At 41.8% G+C, this 24,421-nt stretch overlaps 1 protein-coding gene across 8 annotated transcripts in view; it reads right to left on the bottom strand.

Moving 5' to 3' along the window:
• The window catches only part of PAPOLG (poly(A) polymerase gamma), a 92,684-nt gene that overhangs the window by 43,499 nt on the left and 24,764 nt on the right, over positions 1 to 24,421 (bottom strand). For 7 of the 8 annotated variants that reach the window (XM_045008352.1, XM_045008350.1, XM_045008349.1 and 4 more), the window contains exons 9-13: positions 8,895 to 9,033; positions 8,643 to 8,715; positions 8,437 to 8,557; positions 7,863 to 7,947; positions 3,559 to 3,612 (exon numbers count right to left, since the gene is read on the bottom strand). In XM_045008352.1, the coding sequence (XP_044864287.1) occupies positions 3,559 to 3,612; positions 7,863 to 7,947; positions 8,437 to 8,557; positions 8,643 to 8,715; positions 8,895 to 9,033 (472 nt within the window). The remainder of the gene's footprint in view (positions 1 to 3,558; positions 3,613 to 7,862; positions 7,948 to 8,436; positions 8,558 to 8,642; positions 8,716 to 8,894; positions 9,034 to 24,421) is intronic. The other variant, XM_045008351.1, reaches the window with a different exon arrangement.

Here is a 24,421-nt window from a genome sequence, read left to right as displayed (position 1 = left end):
CAGAACCTTGCCTAAATCTAACCAAAATGTTTAGATTTTTCCCAATTAGCTCTAGTTGTCCATCTTCGTGAAAGTGTAGGGAGAATCCTCTTGGTTTGGAGAGGAAGGCAAAGTCGGTAAGGAGGATAAGGACAGAATAACCCAAGTTATTCTGGAACACACTTAACATTATGTTGAAGACCTGAACAGTAGTATGTTTTCCTCAGTTACTTAAAGGAATGCTGTTAACCTGAAGCCAGTTTAAAATAAAAAAAGGAATCAATTTCTAATCAATTCCATAAATTTCAAAGAATTCAGGTACTGTATTGACTCCTGAATCCACCTGAAAATGGTTTGACTTTTAAACTATATTTTCGTAACTCTTATGTCTGTGTGGAAGACAAACAAAAGGAAGAAAGACTTGACATCTCTTTCTGTTCAGTGACAAACTGACTAATTTCCCCCTTTTCTTTAGTACTTTAGCATAACTATTGCATAAACCAGTAAGTTTAAAAAGTCAAACAATTAAATACATGATACCATGAAAATAAGTGTTAAGGACAGGAAAAAGACCGAACTTGTCCTTATGTTGCTTTATTACATAAAGAGTGATTTAAAATATATGTTTTCCTTGTTCCTTAGAATGTTATTGTGCATCAATAATTGTTTCATCATACATTAGAACTGGAACATAATTAGATATCAATCATACTACAATTAAAAAGATACATGGATCATGTCAAAAGAAACTCCCTAAGTGTATGGTAAGAGTTGTTAGCCAATACATATGTTAGGCATAGTATACACTACATTAATTGGTATTATGTACACAGTGTTAATATGTATAGGTATTTGAAAGTTATGTTAATTGGGTGTATTACTCTTCCCACAATCCTGTTCACCCATGTCAAGTATCCCACAACACTGAAGTCAGCTTTGGCATTAGAAAATAAGAAGCCTGTCAACGCCAAATTACGCAAATGATGTGTCCTAGGGGTAAATCCCAACCTGTTCCAAGTCCAACTGGTTTGGAATGTGGTTTCCAAAACAGAGATAATGAAAGGTTCAGAACAACATATTAAGGAACTGGTGGGCTGGATTGTAGGTGACATATAAAGTGCTTTTAAAACTTGTAAACAGTCATGATATAAATGGAGGTAATTCTGGAGGTGCCTCTTCAACGCACACTTACTGCAGAAGGTGAACATGCTACAAGGTAAGAATTGCTTCCTGAAAGGTGGGTATGTATGTCTCCTTTTTGTATTGCATTTCTTGTCTATAGGCCATAGATTTTGGTTACATTTGGTTATTTGAGATTGAACATTTTTCATAATGAACCAAAAGTTTAGTGAAACAATCAGTTATACCGTTAATCAACATAGCATAAGTTTTATCCTCAGAACAGCCATGTTTTACAGATGGATTTTGCTCTAGTAGCCACCTGTGACAACTATTAGTTCAGTTAAAACAATATTTTATTGAAACTGCGACAAGCATATGTTACTGCATTTATATAGTGTGTTGTAGGCTACTCCTGCCTGTATTAACACCCCCCACCCCTAGTTAGGGTTGCTACACTCATACTTGACTCAAATCCACAAAAACAGAAATGGATATGCCAACTCAACAGTACATGTCCTCTTTTATACCCAGACACCTTATCATTACCACAATTATTTACACTACAAACTTTACTCTTTCCCCTACAGATGCCAGCCTTTCATCACCTCTGAGTTATCCCCTCACAGTGAATCACAACTAACACCACTAGGAGAGGGTCATTTGGTAGAGAAGTGTGTGAAGGGAAGGTTGAGGGGAGCAGCATCTGAGTGAATGAATGGTGGTACATACTGTACTGTTTTGCCATGTGAGCATGCAAACATACATACATTTTATAAAGAGAAACTGCCAGTGGATGGTCAGACTGTCAAGGAAAATGAGAGCCAAATTTCAAATCCTTCCTATTAAAATGAGAAAAAGCCAAGGCTGCACAGAAAAATCAAAGGGCCTAAAAAACCAAACAGTTTTGCATAAAAAAGCCACGTATTTTTAGATCAGTAACAGAGATTTATGCTCCATTTTAAAACAGAACCCTAACTATTGAGTTTCTAGCAGGGTGCCCCCATTAACTCACATGCAGCCTTACCACAGTTAAGCACTTCATTTCAGAAACAAAAACACATGCTTAACATAGGCTATTATGACATAATACATAGTTTTGGCTTTAAAAATGATTGGTATTAAATATGGTATTGTTTGATTGAAATGAACACATTTGGATTGTTACAGAATAGGAGGATATTTTGAAATATGTACCGATTACCTGGTGTTGCTACACATAAGCTAAATAAACTATTATAATCACACTTCATTAGAACAAATAGAAATAGGTTAGAATATAGCAAGTGGTGCCAATCAATTTTTTCCTGAATTGCTGTTCTGATATAGTGTTCTCACAATGAGTCCTGCAGATTAGTTTAAAGCTGCTAGTGTTCTGCAGCCTATTAAAAGCTTATGGCTACACAAACTGTTTTTGAATCCTGACTGCTTTTAGCACTGAATAGAAAGGAGCTTTATCTGAAGGCAATGCTGTTGGCTAATATAGAAAAAAGTCCATCACCGTGTCAGTGTTTAAATTCTCAGCCTCAGAAGTGTGATCCCACATCTAGAGCTCAGATAAATGGTTGATTATTGAAACACAAGTCCCTATAAGAACAAATCATGTAATATGTTGATACTATAGCTACTGAAAAATTATTTTTGAAACCGAAGCTTACTTGTAAACCCCAGCATACACTTGCAATTCAGAAGAAAGTAATAAGGAGAAATCGTGCATTTGGAAAGATATGAATTGAAGAGCCAATTTCAGAGAAGTGACCATACAAGTGCATAACATAAGAGGACTACACCAAACACTCCCCACTTGCTTCAGAGTCACCATACCAATGGAGCTTTTTAGACAGGCGCAAGGTTTACCAGGGCCAAAACAAAAACAGAAAAACTCAAGAATATTTTTCCTTGTATGCTTTCACATATCGCTTATGTCCCAATCCTTTATCCTCTTTCAAATTCCTCATCAAACTTCAAACTTGGCCACCAATACTGATCAGCCAAAATTTATCACCACCTATATTACAAATGGTTAGTTTTATGATTAAATTGGTCACTTGATGCATTATTGCTCTCCACTGTGTGTTTTAATTGCAGGTTATCTGGTGCAGATAGCATGTCTTCCTCTTACATACTGCCAAACAGTCAGGCAGCACTTAAACTGCAGATATTGTTTCATCTTACTAGCGCTCATCATTGCTTGTGGGGTTTTGAGAAAAAAAAACCATTCCAACCTTCTGGGGTAGAACAACGATCTACCTTTTCCAAGAGAATTATAGAAAGCTTTTCCACATTTAGCATCCACACCTGTGTGTTCAAATACACTACAATAGTTAATTCTAAGTTGTATAGTTTTAGACAAAGGAGAGAGTTTAGTGCTCTACCATTTTCCCCATTACATGAAGAAAATCCAACTCTAAACCACGTTTCAAATTAAAAAGAATAAACCCATATTTAAGAATGACTTACCATTCTAAATGATGCTCTTCGGTAGAGGCACTAGCAGTCAACACAATATAATGCCTGAAAAACATTAAAATATTTAGTCCGTCTCTGGGATCAGAGAGCTTTGTTGTCAAACTCAGAATAAAAAACTCACTGCAACAATTCCAAGACTTCTTGACATGAAAGAAGTCATGGATCATACTTTCCCAGAACTATGAAGAATAAATCTACATGGGGTAGTTGTGTAACTGAAAACAGATTGAAAGATCACATTCCATTGAACCCAAAACATACCCATGCAATTTACTCTTGTATTAGTTCATTAATGTATTACAATACCTTACTGCTTAACCACTCATCTAGCACTATACTATATTTTAATGAAGGAGCAATCCTAAAACATGAATGCAGTTTGAAAGGTTAATCTCTCCAAACTAGTGGAATATTTTAACTGTTCTAGGATGGCTCTTAAAAGAACTCTACTTCTGTACAACGCTGTCTCTTCCTTTGGGATAGGTACCTATGTGTCTAGGGGTACATCTACACACTTATGGCAGTAAGTAGAGACATACGTACATATGTATAGACACTGCATGCCATGCTAGCATGGATACGGTTTAGTAGAGTAAGCCCTGGTCTACACTACGAGTTTAGATCGAATTTAGCAGCATTACATTGATTTAACCCTGCACCCGTCCACACGATGAAGCCATTTTTCCGACTTAAAGGGCTCTTAAAATCAATTTCTGTACTCCTCCCCCGACGAGGCATTCAATAAGTTTTAAAGTGCAGTGTGGCCTTCCCTCCTCCCCCACCCCTCCTGGGTTACCTTGACAGTTATCCACCTATTTGTGTGATGAATTAATAAAGAATGCATGAATGTGAAGCAACAATGACTTTATTGCCTCTGCAAGTGGTGATCAAAGGGGGGGGATGGGTGGGGAAGGTGGTTAGCTTACAGGGAAGTAGAGTGAACCAAGGGGGGGGGCTCATCAAGGAGAAACAAACAGAACTTTCACACCGTAGCCTGGCCAGTCATGAAACTGGTTTTCAAAGCTTCTCTGATGTGCACTGAGCCCTCCTGTACTCCGCTAACCACCCTGGCATCTGGCTGCACATAAACAGCAGCCAGGCAATTTGCCTCAGCCTCCCACCCCACCATAAACATCTCCCCCTTACTCTCACAGATATTGTGGAGCGCACAGCAAGCAGAAACAACAATGGGAATATTGGTTTCGCCGAGGTCTATCTGAGTCAGTAAACTGCACCAGCACACTTTTAAACATCCAAATGCACATTCTTGCACCATTCTGCACTTGCTCAGCCTAAAGTTGAACAGCTCCTGATTACTGTCCAGGCTTCCTGTGTATGGCTTCATGAGCCATGGCATTAAGGGGTAGGCTGGGTCCCCAAGGATAACTATAGGCATTTCAACATCCCCAATGGTTATTTTCTGGTCTGGGAAGAAAGTCCCTTCCTGCAGCTCTTGAAACAGACCAGAGTTCCTGAAGATGTGAACGTCCTGTACCATCCCACGTTGATGATGGTGTAGGGTGACCAGATGTTCTGATAAAATATTTAGGAGTTTGTCCTGATATTTCACTCTGCCAGCAGCACTCACTATTTTTTTTGTGCTCCGCCAGCAGACCCCCCCACACTGTGTCCCCCGATATTTTCTCCCTCTCATCTGATCACCATATGTCGGTGAAACGTCCCTTGTGATCCACCAGTGCTTGCAGCACCATCGAAAAGTACCCCTTTCAGTTTATGTACTCGCTGCCTTGGTGCTCCGGTGCCAAGATAGGGATATGGGTTCTGTCTATCACCCCACAACAGTTAGGGAATCCCATTGCAGCAAAGCCATCCACTATGACCTGCACATTTCCCAGAGTCACTACCCTTGATATCAGCAGCTCTTTGATTGTGTTGGCTACTTGGATCACAGCAGCCCCCACAGCAGATTTGCCCACTCCAAATTGATGCCCGACTGACAAGTAGCTGTCTGGCATTGCAAGCTTCCACCGGGATATCGCCACTCGCTTGTGAACTGTGAGGGCTGCTCTCATTTTGGTATTCTTGTGCTTCAGGGCAGGGGAAAGCAAGTCACAAAGTTCCATGAAAGTGCCCTTATGCATGCAAAAGTTTCGCAGCCACTGGGAATCGTCCCAGACCTGCAACACTATGCAATCCCACCAGTCAGTGCTTGTTTCCTGGGCCCAGAATTAGTGTTCCACGGCATGAACCTGCCCCATTAACTCCATGATGTCCACATTTCTCTCAAAGTACAGGCCCTGGCAAAGTCTGTGCCCATGCCCTCATCACTCTCGTCACCGTGCTGCTGTTGCCTCCTCGCCTGGTTTTGCTTTGGCAGGCTATGGTTCTGCATATACTGCAGGATAATGCGCGTGATGTTTACAGTGCTCATAATTGCTGTGGTGATCTGAGCGGGCTCCATGCTTGCCGTGCTATGGCGTCTGCACTGAAAAAAAGGTGCAAAATGATTGTCTGCTGTTGCTCTGACGGAGGAAGGGGCGAATGACGACATGGCTTACAGGGCTAGTCTACAGGGAATTAAAATCAACAAAGGGGGCAGGTTTGCATCAGGGAGAAACACACACAACTGTCACACAGAATGGCCCCCTCAAGGATTGAGCTCAAAACCCTTGGTTTAGCAGGCCAATGCTCAAACCACTGAGCTATCCCTTCCCCCACTATTCATGGAAGGGGGGGGGGGCAAATTATTCATTTGTATTACAAAAAAAAATCTGGTCTCTTGTTTTGATCCACTCCCTCTCTCTTATACATCTTAGGCTGGCAGCAGACAGTGCAGTACGACTGCAGGCAGGACTGAATTTCCATGAGACGAAACTTTAAAAAAAAAAAAAAAAATGAATGACCTGGAACCACTTCCATTTAAGTCCAGGCGTCCCTCACCGAGGTCTGCCAGGAGCACCCATGTCTGCCCAGGCACCCTTGATCGACCTTACCGAGGTCGGCTAAAAGAGCACCCAGGAGACGATGACGACAGCTACCAGTTGTAATGCATCATCTGCTGCCAAAAGGCAATGAGCTGCTGCTGTGTAGCAATGCAGTAACATGTCTCCCAGCACCCAGGAGACATACAGTGATGGTGAGCTGAGTGGGCTCCATGCTTGCCATGGTATAGCATCTGCACGGGTAAACCAGGAAAAAAGGCTTGAAATGATTGTCTGCCATTGCTTTCATGGAGGGAGGCCTGACAACATATACCCAGAACCACCCGTGACAATGTTTTTGACCCATCAGGCACTGGGATCTCAACCCAGAATTCCAATGGGCGGCGGAGACTGTGGGAACTGTGGGATAGCTACCCACAGTGCAATGCTCCGGAAGTCGACACTAGCCTTGGTACTGTGGACACACACTGCCGAGTTAATGGTCTTAAGTGGGGATACACAATTGACTGTATAAAAATTGATTTCTAAAAAATCGACTTCTATAAATTTGACCTAATTTTGTAGTGTAGAAATAAGAGAGTTCTACACACCTGAAGCCCTATGGTATACACCCTACATCAGTGGTTGTCAAACTTTTGTACTGGTGACCCCTTTCACATAGCAAGCCTCTGAGTGCAACCCCACCTCCTTATAAATTAAGGCACATTTTTATACATTTAACACCATTATAAATGCTGGAGGAAAAGCAGGGCTTGGAGTGGAGGCTGACAGCTCGCAACCCTCCATGTAATAAGCCTCGGGGGGTCCTGACCCCCACTTTGAGAACCCCTGCCCTACTTGGTGCTCTCACATGCACACTGTTTCCCACATCTACTCTATTTTTAGCTGCTTAGGGTCTCTGCTGCCGGAGCCCTTCCCTGCTGCCAGAGCCTTTCACTACCACATGTGTAGTGCCTGTACTCTACATGCCACCATAAGCTAGGAGTTATGCTCTTTAGGGTGAACTAAGTAATGCTTCTTCATAGCTTTCGGATAAATGTGGGGAATAGTTCAGCTATTTCAGCCTAAATGGAAATAAGCCTCTTCCAATTCCCTTTTCTTCAAACTATTTTCAAGCCACATTTAGGGGTACTGAAAACGTTTATGCATAATATAAAAGTTACACGTTCTATTACTGAAGAGTAATTTGCATTTTACTTTTACTGCATTCTAATTCATTGGGCAGAATGGGGATAGGAGAAAATGAAGTCCCTACAGGCAAACAGCAAATTATGGTAGTTGTACTAACTCGGAAAATTTCTCCTTTTTTTATTTTTAAAATCAGAGCAAAAAATTTATTCCAATTGCATTGTAGTTCAAAATATTTCAAACAGACAATGGATTCATACATACTTGTACTTTTGAAAAAAGTTTGGCGGTTCAAGGAGTTTTGGCCAGTCTGATTTTCCTTGGAGAATTTCATCTGTGACAGCAAGACCTATGTTTAAAAAAAGCTTGCTATGTTTTATTTTTGTAGACAGTTAACCTGACCAGGTAAGCACATTAAATTTCTACCCAGATCTTGGATACCAAGTCCTTTGAGATCTACGTATGAAAAAATGCTATATGAAAGCTAGTAATTATCATCCTGCACTGTTAACTAAAAAGATAGAACAAATGAGAATTCCTGCCACTGCACAGAACTGGGTCACCTACTACCCTAATCTCAATACACTTTGGAAAGTTGACCCCCTGCATCACCATGCTAGTCCAAACGGATTCCTAGAAGTGAGAAACAGAAGAGACTTAGCTCATCAATTCCATCCTCCCGCCAGTGCAGGACTGGTTCTCCCAGGATATAATTGTTTAACGTGTAAATATGTTTTCTTTTAAGGGGAGAGACTGAAAATTTTTTTACTTGGCATTTATTTACTTTGGCTCTTTTTTACATCATGTAAAAAGTATGAAGAGGTTTGAAATGCTTTACCTTGCTTGAACTCCTCTACCATTACTGCTCGTGTTGAAGTAGACACATTATATGTAGAGTTCTGCTGTGGATAGGCTGGCGTGATTATGGGCATTAGATGATATCTGTCAGATGGGTTTACCTATGGCATTAGAATGGTTCAAGTAGAGTGTTTAAAGTGATTATAAATTACCGGTAAGTAAGAAAATACATCATCATCTACATACCCTAGGGTCCCAGACTGGCAAATTTAGATTGCTATCTTCAGGTTGTTTGAGCAACACAGGATTTGGCCATTCCCTGTACAAGAGACCAAAGAATGACTATCATGTATAGTTTTGTCCATTTAAAGTAATTTTTTTTTAAATTACACAAACTGAAGACAATTTAGCTTAAGTCTAATTAAGTGTAGAGCTAGTTTGACAAGACAATGCTTAGCTAATTTTTTTTTTTTTGCTATGAGAAGTGTTTAAACTTACCATTTTGAAAAAATTAGGAAGAATTTGTGAATTAGAGTAGATGCCAATGCATTTGGATAGAGCTGACATGTTCTTGCTACCAGCATTGCCCAGGAAACACCACCAAGAAATCCCAGCACATTGGAATAAATACCACGTCCTAGAATAGATACATTTTAAAGTTAGCCTTTATTTTTAAAGTGTGCAAGTATGTTTCCTTCCAACCTTAGAGCTCTAGAAAAGATTTCCAAAACTGGTTACAACTCAAACTTTACAGATTATACTTAGTTATGTTTACTTATTCATATTTATAAGCCAAAAAAGATTTGATTCCAGTTGCCCTTCTCTCACAGCAAGAAATACTGAAGGCCGCATTCATACTTCCAATTTGCAGAACCAGAGTGCTCTTTGGCTGTGCTCATTTTGCACTGATTCTTGCACTGTTCTGGCAACTGGAGAGGGGAGCCTTTAAAAATTGCCTTCCTTTTCAAGACTTGGGGGCTGATGGGCCTGAACCACATCACATGAAGAATACAGACAAGTGTTGACAGTATACTTGTAGCTGCTTTAGTCAATGAGCATTTTCATCAGTGTTTTCCAGGCAGCTTTCCTCAGACCCCAGTCATGCCAGGGAAGGAAAGCATTTGTAGCCAGATTCAGCAACTCATCTCCCTGACTTCACAGGATTTCAGGTCCTGCTCAGAGCCTAGAGCTGGTCAACATTTTGACAGAGGTCTAGTAAGAATTTTCTCATGAAATTTTGTGAAAGCTTTGCCAGTTTTTGATCAGCACTATCTGAGATAGGAAAGAATTGCAATCTACCTTCATAGGAGGGATCTCAAAGATCATAGAATGTTTCTCAAGTTAACATATATAGTCTGGTGCACATGATTACCCATGGATTTTTCCATCCTAATCTGGTCATATTTCAGGCTGACCAATATCATAGGCTAGAGATTGTAATTTTTATTCAAAGACCAAAAGCAGATCTCAGAACACTTCACATTGCCCATAGGCAAGACAAATTAAGAGTAGCCATTGCTATCACAAAAGCAGCAACAAGTCTAGAACAGCAACAGTTCTCAGTCATCGATTTAAACATTAGCCAGAGTCAGACTGGTTTACTTTTAGAAGTCAGACAAGATTAAATCTGTTCAGGTCAAGAGTCAGCTATCAAACATCCAGTTTACTGCTCCAATTCATTTCAATTCTCATAACATTTATCTTGAAGGCATTAACTTTGTCTTTTGTTATACATGAAGGTTACTCAGTCGTGACCCAATTTCTCTGAAACTGACTCTGCATATTTGCTTTTGTGATATGCCATCTGATGGAACTTTCTGGTAGTACGGCCGGTGAGCACCCACATGCCCCTCCTACTAGTCCCCTCAGTGTTTAAGCATGTTGTAAGGGTGTGGCTATAAAAAGGAGCCTGGTGTTGAGCACTTGCTCAGTTCCCCCCACAGCTAGTGCAGAGTACAGTAGTATTACTTAGTTAGGACTCCGCAGAAGAGGGGAAGGTCAGTGGAGAGCATGAATATGCAGAGTTCATCTGGAAGAACTCTGGTTACCTTCATTCCTTCTTTGAACGTCCTCTGCATATTCCCACTCTTGGGGTTGACAAGCAATATTCAAAGGATGGAAGGACACAAAGTCCTAATTAAAGAAAGAGATTGAAACATTGCCCTGCCAAACTGAGCATCATATCTACCAGAAATCTAAAAGCATAAAATTTAGTGAAAGTGTGAATTGAACCCCAAAGTGGCAGCTTTATAGAGATCCATATCCATAGATCCGTATCAATAATGGGATCATATCTAACATACACTACAGAGGAAGGAACTGCTTTAGTAGAGATAGTTCTGAGACCAAATGCTGGGGAGAGAAGATTCCTTATAAGTTTATACTCTGTCTAACCAATCTAGACAATGTCTGCACAGAAAAAGCACGGCGTTTGCAATTGTCGGCACAGTCAGAGAATAGTTTTGGGTAAAACCTTAAACTCCTCAAGTCCTGTCTAGACAGTAAAATAAGGAGATTTTAAAATCTAAATAATGCAATCCAGATTCACGTATCAACATGAGGTTAGGGGAGGGGGAGAGACAAACAGATTTTCATGTTAACCAATCAATAAGTTTAGGGAGAAATCTGGGGTGAGGCTTAAGTGCCTCCTTGTCTTTACAGAAAATTGTAAGAGGAAGGTCAGCCATCAAGGCCTACAATTAACTAATTCTTCTAGGTGAAGAGATTGCTATTATAAAGGCTGTTTTTAATGGAGAGATGAAACAATGAACAATTTGAGAGATGTCTAAATGTATAGTCATAAAATATATTAATGCCAGATTTAGATAACCATGGAGGAACTGGATTTCTTAAGGATGGATAGAAGACCAAAAACCCTTTAAAAAGGTTTTTAAAACAGAGTAAAGTGAAAATATAGATTTACCATCAATAGGATTATGAAAGGCAGCTATTTCCACAAGATGGACCTTAAGCAAAGAAATAGACAAACCCACACATTTTACGTGTACTAGATATTCTAAGTATCAGAGGGGTAGCCGTGTTTGTCGCTTTTACAGATCCAGACTAAGAGTCCTGTGGCACCTTACAGACTAACAAATGTATTGGAGCATGAGCTTTCGTGGGTGAATACCTACTTCATCAGATGCATCTTACGAAGTGGGTATTCACCCACAAAAGCTAATGCTCCAATACATTTGTTAGTCTGTAAGGTGCCACAGGACTCTTAGATATTCTAAGATACATTGAATTGGAGCAGATGCTGGATCGATAGCCTTATCAGACATATTTTCCATTTAGAATCATAACATTTTCTAATTGACTGTTTCCTAGAATTAGGACATGCTGCACTTCTACAGAGCAAGATCTTTCTAGATCTGTTAAAGTCCTATTTGCCCAAAGCAGTTAGATGTAACAATTGGAGAGCTAGATAAAGAACTCTCCCTCTCTGCTGGGACAATAGAACTGGTGTTACTGGTAGAAGTTTGCATTTCCCCTTGGAAAGAAGAATTAGGTGTGTCTACCATTGCAGTCTCAGGCATGCCAGAGCAACTTGCATAATTTTGACCAAGTTTGATTAATCTTTTTCACTACCTTTAACATTATTGGGAAAGCAGGAAAGGCCTACAGTAAACTGGTCCCCCAGCAGAGAAGAAAGGCATCTGTTACTTGAACAAAAACAAAGGAATTTTGTATTGAACCTGGTGCAAAAATATCCACGTCCAGAAAGTTGCAAAGGCTGAAAATGTCCTGAATTACTGAGTCCTTTACTAAGCGCTCAAGCATCTTAGTCTAATCTCTGTTCAGCTTACCCTTGAACTGCTTGTGAGTTCCCACTACGTGCAGGGCGATCAGAGACTGTAGAATACACCAGTTCCATAGCTTTCTTGCCTCCTTGCAAAGCTGAGATGAACATGTGCTTCCCTGTTGGTTCACATAAAACATTGCAGACATATTTCTGCGGTGACTTGAACCACCCTGTCCTGTACTTGTAGGAGGAATGACTTGATGGCCAGAAAGATGGCCTTCAGTTCTAACATCCATGTGCAAGTGTGACTCTTGAGAAATCCAGAGACCTTGAATAGATTGAGATACCCCTCCTCTATCCCTTCTTGGATAGATTTGATGTAGCAGGAGTGTGGGGGAGGTAGAATGAGACTCCTCTGAGAGCATTCTCTAGGCTCAGCCACCATATTAGAGAGGATAGTGGCTTTTGGGGGGGGGGGGGAGGGGGGAGAGAAAATGGTGACGACTTTGAACATACTGTCCAGCTCTAGGATTGGTCTGGGACTCCTTTTTTCTTTGGAATCAGAAATAATTGCAATAAACTCCTTGGTTCCAGAACTTTTCCAGGACAGCCTCTATTGCTCCTCCCTGTAACAGTTTGTATTTGTGTTCTTAGTACCCTCTTGTGAGATGGATCCCCTAGAAAGGGAGGAGTGGGGGGGGGGGGTTGTAAGGAGGAAAGTATTCATATTGGATGATATAAGCCTTCCTTTATTATGTCCAACATTCACCCCTGTTTGAAGTGATATTTTTACAACTCATGGAATTCTAAGAGACTTCTCCTAAAACAAGGATAGATTGCTATGAACCAATCCTGGATCACTCAAACCTTATGTCAAACCTGCAGCCTAACATAAGGCAACAAAGACATAGCCAAAGAATTCTTCATCCTCCTCTGATGCTTGAAGGTTCTCTTCCTCTACTAAGACAAAGGAGGACTATTGTTGATGCTGATACTGTTTGAGTGTAGTAGGATGGAGGGTAGTATTGCTAGGATATCTAAACATGGGACCAGGTGACCATCTAAAGGATTGAAACACTTCCAATAATCTTGCAGAAAACCAGTTTCGTTTGTCTTTTCTAGAACTTCATGAGTTTTGACACTACATAAACAGTCACCCTTAAAAGGAAGATCCTCCCTTCTAGGCTGTTTCCAGAAGAAGAAGATCTTAGCCACATATCTGCAGAGATCAGTGAATAAAGGAACCGAAACGGATGCAGTGTCAGATACTTCAGATGATGCTTTAAGTGCATGCTTTGTGATGTTCTGATTTTTTAGGAGGGCATTAGCTAGTTTTGTTGATCTCTGGAAGACTTTTAGTGAAAAGGGAGATGGTACCTTGACGTGACTAATTCCATTTTTGGGAAACTGTTTAGTAATTGGCCACTCGTGTTCAATAAAGTTTGCAGATGACACAAAGCTGAGAGGTATTGCTAATACAGAGAAGGACCGGGATATCCTACAGGAAGATCTGGATGACCTTGTAAACTGGAGTAATAGTAATAGGATGAAATTTAATAGTGAAAAGTGCAAGGTCATGCATTTAGGGATTAACAACAAGAATTTTAGTTATAAATTGGGGACACATCAGTTGGAAGTAACGGAGGAGGAGAAGGACCTTGGAGTATTGGTTGATCACAGAATGACTATGAGCCGCCAATGTGATATGGCCGTTAAATAAGCTAACGGAGTTTTAGGATGCATCAGGCGAGGTATTTCCAGCAAAGATAAGGAGGTGGTAGTACTGTTATACAAGGCACTGGTGAGACTTCATCTGGAATACTGTGTGCAGTTCTGGTCTCCCATGTTCAAGAAGGATGAATTCAAACTGGAACAGGTTCAGAGATGAGCTATCAGGATGATCCGAGGAATGGAAAACCTGTCTTATGAAAGGAGACTCGAAGAGCTTGGCTTGTTTAGCCTAACCAAAAGAAGGTTGAGGGGGGATATGATTGCTCTTTATAAATATATCAGAGGGATAAATATTAGGGAGGGAGAGGAATTATTTAAGCTTAGTACCAATGTGGACACAAGAACAAATGGATATAAACTGGACACTAGGAAGTTTAGACTTGAAATTAGACGAAGGTTTCTAACCATTAGAGGAGTGAAGTTCTGGAACAGCCTTCCAAGGGGAGTAGTGGGGCTAAAAGACCTATCTGGCTTTAAGACTAAGCGTGATAAGTTCATGGAGGGGATGGTATGATAGGATAACCTAATTTTGGCAATTAATTTGGCAATTGACCTTTGATCATCAGTAGGTAAGTATACCCAGTGGTCTGTGATGGGATGGGATCTGAGTTACTACAGAGAATTCTTTCCTGGGTGCTGGCTGGTGAGTCTTGCCCACATGCTCAGGGTTTAACTGATCTCCATATTTGGGGTTGGGAAGGAATTTTCCTCCAGGGCAGATTGGCAGAGGCCCTGGAGGTTTTTCACCTTCCTCTGCAGCATGGGGCACGGGTCACTTGCTGGAGGATTCTCTGCAGCTTGAGGTCTTCAAACCACAATTTGAGGACTTCAATAACTCAGACATAGGTTAGGAGTTTGTTATTGAAGGGGACAGGTGAGATTCTGTGGCCTGCATTGTGCAGGAGGTCAGACTAGATGATCATAATGGTCCCTTCTGACCTTAAAGTCTATGAGTCTAATTTTCTTCCTAGAGAATTAACTTTCCCTTCTCTTTGACAAGGAGTAAAATGACCAGTTTTGGATCATTTGACCATAGCTGATACAAGTCAGTCAGTTAAGAGGAAGGTGTACAGGAAAACAGGAATCTGATATGACTTGTCAGCTTTCTTTGAAACTGGCTGATAGGAAGAAGGGTTGGACCATATTGATTTATCTGGTTCCTATAGTCCATCTAGTATTGGTAAAAGTACTTGATTTCTTGAAATGGCATCTAAAACATCAAAAACTGGGTTGGTGACCTCTTCAAAAAGCCACTGAAGGTAAAAACTTATCTACCGGTAGTGTAATTGTTGGTCTTCAAGATGAGAGTGCAGATACGTATTCCATTCAGGTGTGTGCATGCCCAGCACATGGCCACTGGTGACCTTTGCTTAGTACCACCTGTCAGGGTGGCACTCTTAGCCAGTGGAGGGCTACCAGGGGTATTTAAGTGCAGCACCATCCTGACCTCCCTTAATTCCTTCACACTGAACATCAAACTGAGACAGAGTGGGTCGTGGAATAGACATCTACACCCACATATCAGTTACAGTACAAGTAGGTAACAGTTTTTTCTTCGAGTGGTTGTAGATTTGATTCCACTCAGTTGACTCACAAGTAGTAACAGAAGGACTTGGGGCTCAGAGTCTACTTAAAGAACAACTGCAGAACTTTCCCAAACTTCCCAAAGTTTCATCTGATCTAGATGCAGTTGTAACAGCATAGTATTTGGTAAAAATATGCATTGAAGGTCTTGCAAATGTCCAATATCAAAACATTGCTGAGGAATCATAGAAGATTAGGGTTGGAAGAGACCTCAGGAGGTCATCTAGTCTCCTGTTCAAACTTGCGACCATTGCTCTTTGTTCTGTCATCTGCCACCATTGAGAACAGCTGTGCTCCATCCTCTTTGGAACCCCCCTTCAAGTAGTTGAAGACTGCTATCAAATCCCCCCTCACTCTTTTCTTCTGCAGACTATGTGATTGTTGTAATCTGAATTACTCCATATGCCGTGGTAAAGCAGGAAGTTATCCACCTGGAAACTGTCTGAAGAAATTGCCTGACACTTCATCCATCCTGCATAGGAGACAAAGAATCAAGGCGATGAACGAGATGGTCTAGCCTTCTCCACATAGAATGCTGTCATAAACATAGAAATGAGGTTAGCATAAAATCCCTCTGGGGCAGCTGTACTGAACTGCTTTACCTGTAAGAGGTTAAGAAACTCAAATAACCTACTTGGCACCTGACCAGAAGGACCAATGAGAAAAAAAAATAATACTTTCAAGTTGGGGGAGGGGGAGGAGGATTTGTTTGTGGCTCTCTGTTTGATTCCCTCTCTGGACTGAGAGAGAAGCCAAGCAGGAATAACATCTCCTGAAAATATACCTGGAATGATCCATCTAAAATTACAAAAATTGCAAGTAGGCAAGGAAATCCATTAGGTTATCTTTTGTTTTGGCTTGTGAATTTTCCTATGCTACAGAAGTAGTTTTATTCTTGTTTTTGTAATTGTGAAGCTGAGCCAAAGGGGAATCCTCTGTTTTAAATCTTTTTATTACCCTTCCATTCTGATTTTGCAGGTGTGATTCTTTTACTTTTTCTTTATAAAGAAAATTGTAAGAACCTAATTGATTTTCAGTGTCCTAAGACAAAAGGTTTGGTCTGTGCTCACATTGCTAACCAATTGGTTGGTATATTATTCTCAAGCCTCCCCAGGAAAGGAGCTGAAGGGGCTTGGGAAAATATTTTGGGGGAATAGGGACTCCAGGTGACCCTTTCCTAAATTTTTGTATAAAACACTTGGTGGTGACAGCAATACTGTCCAAGGACAAGGAAAGGAATTGGTGCCTTGGAGAAGTTTATAACCTAAGTTGGTAGAATACAAGATTTCATGCAGATCCCCACATCTGTACCCCAGAGTTCAGAGTGGGGAGGGAACCCTGACAAATGCCAAGATTTTCTCACATCCAACATATGAAGCCGCTGTTCATCTAGACTTGAGCGTAGCTTAGGAAAGAATACCGGTAAGCAAATTGCTCTTAATAGCTAACTGTGGAACCACTTCAGAAATTTTTTTTGAATGTGGCCTTAGGGTCACTTTATCTTTGAAATACTTGGAGGTTCTTCCATTAGGGAATTCAGTTTGCTTGCTCTCCTTGCAGATGTTATGGCAGTAAGAAAAGCTGTTTTTTAATAAAAGGAAGGAGAGAGGGAAAAAAATGGCTAGGGGCTCAAACAGAGGTTCCATGAGGGCAGCTAGTACACTGTTCAGGTCCCACAATGGAAGTTTTCTTCGGAGGTGGAAAGAGATGGACAGCACCTTTTAGAAATATGACTGCCATGGAGTTAGGACAAAATGGACTTCCACTGAATCAGAGGATGGAATTCAGAGATTGCTCATAGACAGACAGCAAACAGAGATAAACCTGAGGACTGAAGGTGTAATCAGGTAATCCAAAGTGTCCTGAATCCACTTGGCCAAATCAATAATTATAGTGGAATGTTTTTTACTATTACGTAAAAGTCACTGAACTGCTTCTGAACAGTGTCCTTCCTCTTCATCTATCCATGCAGCATCTACACTGAGGTGAAGACTGCCTAGTGCTGGATGCCAGATTTGACTATGGTGTTGAATCAGTAGGTTGGGATACAGCAGAAGATATCTGGGAAGTCAGATAGCTTGAGGTAATCAGAGAGCCAACACTGCCTTTGCCACAGTGGTGCAACGAGTATCAGTTTGACATAATCTAACTTCAGTTGAGAATAATCTGAGGAATGAGTGGGATTGGCTGGGGATGGGAGAGGCATACATCATTGCTAATCCCCAGTTCAGATGGAAGGCATCAGTTAAAGAGCCTGGACTGAGATCTGCTCAAGAACAAAAAACTGACAGCACTGTTTGCTGTCTTTTGTTCTAAGCAGGCAAATCGTCAGAATACTCCATTCTTTGAAGATGGACCTCAGAACCCTGGTGATGGACTGATTGTGATTCTGGGAGAAATGCCTACTAAGGTGATCAGCCACTGATTCTGAGCACCCAGTTAGAGTGCCGCTGTGGGAATGATGGCTTCCTTGATGCAAAAAAGTGCCAAAACTTCATTGCTCCAGGACAGAGCTGGTTGAGGCAGGCTCCTCTACTTCTTTCATAACACCTTGTGGTGGTATTGTCAGTGAGTATATGAACCACTGTGCCCTTGATCTGAGCCTGAAAGGTCCAGCATATGTTGTAAATGGCTCATAGTTCCAGGACATTGACATGAAGAGAACCTCTCTGTTCTGTCCACAAACCTTGAACTTTTAATGTCCCTACATATGCTCTCCAACCTATTGGAGGTTTCTATAATTATGGTCCTGGTTGGTGGAGGTTGGTGCATTCATTTATCTGATGTAGAGTATCCACCACTCTACAAACTCCAGGAGGGCTCGTAGCACTTGTACTAGGCTGTCCAGTGATTGACAATTCAGGAGATGAGTCAACTTCAACCAGCCTTAAAGAGGATGAAGACACAATTTTGCATGCTGGACTATGTACATGCAAGTGGCCATATGATCAAGCAACTTCAACTAGTCTGTGTATGCCTGAAGGATGAGATCAGAGGGCCAAACAGGCAACGAATTGCTTGAAATCTCTCATTGAGCAGAAAATCCCCTTAACTCAGAGCCCAGTAGGACCCCAATGAACTCAACATTGTGTTTAATGCTGCCTTTTATTTGTTCAAATCAGACCCAGAAGATCGAAGAGACATAGCATGAAATGGACATGACATAGGACTTGGTTTCTGGACTTTCCCTTCATTAACCAATTATACAGGTAAGAAAAAACATTAATACCTCTTTTTCTGAGATATGCTGCTACTACAGTCATGCATTTAGTAAATCCATGTGGAGCTGAGAATAGGCCAAAGAGGAGCACTATGTACTGATGTTGACCTACCACTACAAATCTCAAATTTCCTGTGGCTTGGGAGAATTGCCACATGGAAGTAGACTTCCTGAAGATCAGCACACTAGTCATATTGATCCAACTTGGTGAGAATCATCACTAGGGTGACCATGCTGCTTCTCATGTGTTTGTTGTACTTGTTCATATATAGCTCTCAACTCTCCCTTAGACTTGGGGGGGAGGGGGAGAATCAGGAAATACCATGAGTAAAATCCCTTTCCCCCAATGCTGAAGAGGAAGCTCTTCTACAGTTCCCGAAGCACACAGAGCCTGAACCTGCTGTTGGAGCAGTGACTTGTGAGAGGGGTCCCTGAAAAGGGATGAGGTAGGGGGTAAGAAGGGGGAAAATGGACAGGAACAGGATGGTATAACCTGATCCCACAGTACTTAGGATCATTTGTCCATAGGGGGGAGGGATAGCTCAGTGGTTTGAGCATTTGCCTGCTAAACCCAGGGTTGCGAGTTCAATCCTTGTGGGTACCATCTAGGGATCTGGAGCAAAAATCTCTCTGGAAATTGGTCCTGCTTTGAGCAGGTGGTTGGACTAGATGACCTCCTGAGGTCCCTTCCAACCCTGATATTCTATGATAGTTACTGTTTCCCCAAGCCCTGTAAAAGTGAAATAGCTTGCCCCCAAATGGAGGCGATATGGTCAGGAAGTTGATTACTGGAGTGTTGCTCTTGATAGGCGAGGGGCTGGCTGGTTTCCATTGGGACCAGGAAACCACCTCTTCTGGGACTTATGTCCCTTCCTAGAGAAGTCTTGCTGCCTAGTGGGGTAAGCTGACTGAGTGGTGTTGCTGCTTTTGCTGACTTCCATGATGCCTCTATCACTGGAATATAAGCCCCCAATTAACAAAGTAGCATGACAGTCCTTAAAAAAATGGAGTATCAATTTTTCTGGAAACAAAAACCAACCATCAAAAGTTAAGCCCTCTATGCTTTGTTGGACTTCAAAAGCTATGCCATAATTCTGTAACCATGAGGCTCTTCTCATTGTTACAGCCAAGACAATAATCCGGGGGGGGCGGAGAAGAGAGGAGAAGTGTCCTCCATGTATTGCAAACACGTCTTGGCCACCAGACTACCTTCCACAATGAATGTCTTAAACTCTTCCCTGGAGGATTCTAGCCATTTATATGTAAATTTGGACATACGATTTTGTAAATTAGGAGGCTAACAGCACCTGCTGATTAGCAATGTGAATTTCTAAAGAAGAAGTTGAGTAAGTTTTTCCTTCCCATTAAATCTAACCTTTTAGACTCAGTCTTTAGGTGCTGACTTATATCTCGCTTGACGCAACCTCTCACTTGCTGCTGTTATGACAAGTGAGTTAGAGGCTGGATGAGAGTAGAAGCACTGAAAACCCTGCATAAGGGCACAATACCTCTTTTCAGTATGCTTCACTGCAAGTAAGGAACATAGGGTACATTTTTGCAGGCTCCAAAAAGTGCTTTATTTAGAGGGAGAGCTACTCCCCCTGGAGAGAACAACTGGAGAAAATATACCAACTTATTAGTACTGTCTTGAACAAACTATCTGAATGCCCAAGTCTGTAGCCATTCACCTCAGGAGATCTTGATACGACTTAAAATCCTCAGGTACAGGATGAAATCTCCTGTGAAAAACACCTGCCCTTGTAACAATGGTTGAGGCTAACCTAGCTCAGAATGGAGATGAACAAATATCAGTGACCTTGCTCTGGACTGATCTAAGCATTGGGACCTCACAGATAGAGGAACATCCCAAAGAGGCCATTGAGGATTGGTGGCTAGTGGGAACTGGACCAAGACCCTTATCCCTACTGTGGGAGCAGTGCTAATCTCTGTACTGCTAGTGATCCCCAGGAGGTCTCAAAGACTTTTGAGAATGGTACTTTGAAGGTGACGGAGAGGCAGATGATGTTCCCAAATCCTTTCTTGAAGAATCTTCCAAGCAGTCCTGTGGCAATGGAGGAACCACTCAGGTAGAGCAAGCAAACATCCAGACTCATCTGAAGTCCAACGTGCAGGCTGCATCAATGCCGACATTGGTGTCTGGAGTAGCAGTAAGGGGGTATTGCACTCACACGACACTGGAACGGACATCAGTCATGAAGTTGAGCCCAGTACCAGTCCTGCAGATGTGGTCTGCTTCTAAACTGTTCATTACTGAAGATTGTAGCTGCACTGATGACCCCTCAGTACCGATAAAGGGGCCCAAACTCAGCTCTGCATCCTGATTTTTAAGTGGTGCAGAAGACAGTGCTGACAGTGAATATTCTGTAACCCAGTCTATGAGGTATTGATAACACAGAAGAGGCCACCACAGTTGAGTGCTACTGAATTAATAGAATGTCTGGGGCCGAAAGGCAAAGCAAATCAGATTTGCCTGATGTGTCAGACCAGAAACAAATCGGTGTCAACACCAGTGTTATTGGTACTGGACTTGATAGTATGCTGTCCAATTGTTCTCATCTTGGTACCAGAGCATAGGTAGACAGCCCCCCTCTATCCTGTGTATTAGAGGAATGTCTATCAGTCTGCACTCCTCTTAGGAGAGGAGGAGGAGAAATCTCTCCTAGCTTTGCAATGGCTCTCATCCATTTTGTGACTCCTTTTCCTCAGAGAATGATCTCTCTTCCAATTAAGATAGAAATCAAAATCTGGCTGTGGAACAACAGCCCCTACCGGCTCTGAACTGCTCTGAGGGATTGGACAATTGGCAGAGGTCTCCAGTACCAAAGCAAGCTCATGGCCTGCTCCATAAGGTGCTGCTTCAAGCACAAATCTCTAATCACCAGTGTTCTCTTTGAATGACTTACAGATGGAGCACTTTCCTTTAAATGTGCCCTTCTCCAAGGCAGAGTAAACACTCACACAACAAGCAGTGTTTAAAACCTGGTGAGGGAATCACATCAGGCTAAATCCTAAATAAATACTAAGGGTACTTCTATAACTATATACACAAGCTCACAGCAAAGCACAAACAGTGAAGCATGAGAGAAGATATCTCACAGAATGCACCAAACCCAGCTGCAAGTGGTGAGAAGGAAAGGAGGGAGCTTCCCTTAAACAACATGAGGAGGAGCTACAAGGGGCCAGAGGATGTGAGTGCCACCCTGCCTCATGTACTAAGTAAAGTTCTCCAGCTTTGGTGCACTAGGTGTGCACACCTGAGTGGAGGACATGTCTGCAACCACTGGAAGAACTTCAAAACTGGCACCTTCCTGTTCACCAATTCATGAAACTGGATAGTGTCCTCAGAAGGAGATGATGCAGAAGCAACACTCACATTCTCATCAGGAGGAAAATCTCTCCAACTCTTGTTCTTTTTGCTGAAACTCCACTTGAGGTGGATCCTCCTTTTCTTCAGAAGGTGTACCAGACACCAAAGTGGGAAAGTGTTCCAAATGCTTGTTCCAAATTTTGGGGATCCAACTGTCTCAGGTCTGTAGAGCTAGATTTCCCTTGATCTGGAACTGGGAATCCTGGCTTTTGAGAATGGTTAGGGAAACTAGGAGTCAGGCAGGATGCCCATGGCAGCATATGCCAATCTGGCATTATTTCATAAAATGAAGAACAGGATGTCATTCTCAAACTGAGCAGGGAAACAGTGTTAAGAAAAAGTCTACCTCTGAAATCACTTATCAACTTATCACTTCTTCAAAATGCAGACCCAATAATGAAAATTAGTGAGAATTTTTTGATGAGTCACCAGAGTGAGAAGGTCAGACATGTTTTGATTTAGCCTCTCTTTTCCTTGGAACTGAAATACTTTGTCCTGGTATGTTATCTGGCTGTTTGGGTCCCTTATCTGGAACTGCCTCCCTACAAACCATTGTAGTAATCTTTGTACAAAATATGCCTTGTGAGGTATAATCTGAAAACTAACAACTTGCTGCTGAAGAAGATCATAGTGAAATGTATATAGCAACATTATATGTTCAGTTATAAACATAAACTGAAATTAGGCTTGAAATGTGTTTACCAGATAAGTCTGGGTAAGCCAGTTTCTTAAACACAAAGGACAAGCTGATGCCTCTAGCCAGATGTCAAAATTAATGGGCAATCACCTGTCAAATGGTGATTCTGTGGCAAAGAAGCAGGGCAGGAACAGATTAATTTACATTTTAGCAAACAGCATGGAACTTCTTACCATCAGACTCCTTGTCTCCATCCTCACAGTGGGAATGAGCTTTATCTGGGGGTAACCCTCAGAAAAATGTGTTTCAGAGTGTGACTGAACTGTAAAAGTGAGGGGCAGAGACCCCAAGTTATCTTTCCCTAACCATCTCTCACCTCTTTCCCTTAAGAAGAAGAAAGAAACAGCCTTTGGGAGCAGGTTCTGGCCTGAGAATTCAGTCAGCAATGTTACTGGGAACACATGGGAACACCTTGAACCAAGTCTAGTTTATTAAGTTTTAGTACTAGGAAGCATTTTATCTTTGTTTCTCTTGTAACCATTTCTGACATTACGGCTTTAGACTTGTACTCACTTAAAACCTCTCTCTTTGTAGTTAAATGAGTTGGTTTCATTCTTTAATCAAAACCAATCCAGTGTTTTAAACTGTGCAGGTAACTCCATTTAGGGTAGAAATATTGCATCCATTGCCCCTCTAAGTTATCGGGACTGTCCAGGACAGGGCTGGACAGTACAGAACACGTTTTGGGGGAAACTTCGGGACTGGGAATATGTTGGGGTCACCTTGAAAGTTAAAACCAAGCCTGGTGGAAGCCAGAGTGTGACTGATGTGTGGATGACAGGCTTCAGTATACACAGATACTCAGGATCTTACCTGCGTGCTGGAAGTCTGAGTGGCCCAGGTGAGAGCTACAGCAGCAAAGCATTGTGAGGCACCTAAGTTTGCAGGGTAGTGCTGACAGCCCCTCACTGGTCTGGATTGCCCCACAGAATGTCAAAGGGGCTCGAGTGTTTTGGAACCAGATTTGATGTCTTCGGTATCGATGGCTCCATTGATTTGGAACCGGAGCTTGGTGCTGAGGCAGACACCTTTACCATGGTATTCTGCTTGGATGCAGAAATACTCTTGAGCCTATTCAGGCCTCCTATCCTTTCCTTCAGATCTCTTCAACACCTACAATCCCAGAGGTCTGGCAGTCAAAGACTCCTGCAATAAGGCGGTTTGGAGTCTGTTTAGCCTCTTTCTGGCCTGGGGAATGAACATACTATAAATAGTGCAAGGCAAAGGGGGAATGCCTTTCCCAAGGCATTTAAGACATCTGGTAAGGATGTCTGACTACACGGCATGACATCTTTTAAAGCCATGTTTCTTTATCTTCAGATTTGCCGTGGACATCTGTAAAAAGTCTTGCTGAATATCTGAACTACCCTAAAACCTAACCTAACACTATTAATTGATTAATCTTAAAAAAAAAAAAAAACCCACTCTTTCCCATCCACCACGAAGGCACTTAAAGAACTATGGCTCTAAGAGTTCTAGATAAGTCCACATCCATCTGTCTGCTGCAGTTGGAAGAGGCTGAGGCAGCATTTGGTGCCAAAGCCTCAGAATGTACTCAAACACTGGGGTGAGGGGCAGGAAGGGTGTGGGAGCACTCTAATGAGTACGCTTACCAGAAAATTCCATTGTCCAAATTGCACTGGTTGGCACATCCCAAGAG

Source organism: Mauremys mutica, chromosome 3, assembly GCF_020497125.1.
Source record: "Mauremys mutica isolate MM-2020 ecotype Southern chromosome 3, ASM2049712v1, whole genome shotgun sequence".
Taxonomy (NCBI): Eukaryota; Metazoa; Chordata; order Testudines; family Geoemydidae; genus Mauremys; species Mauremys mutica.
This window is presented reverse-complemented; position numbering and strand designations above follow the sequence as displayed.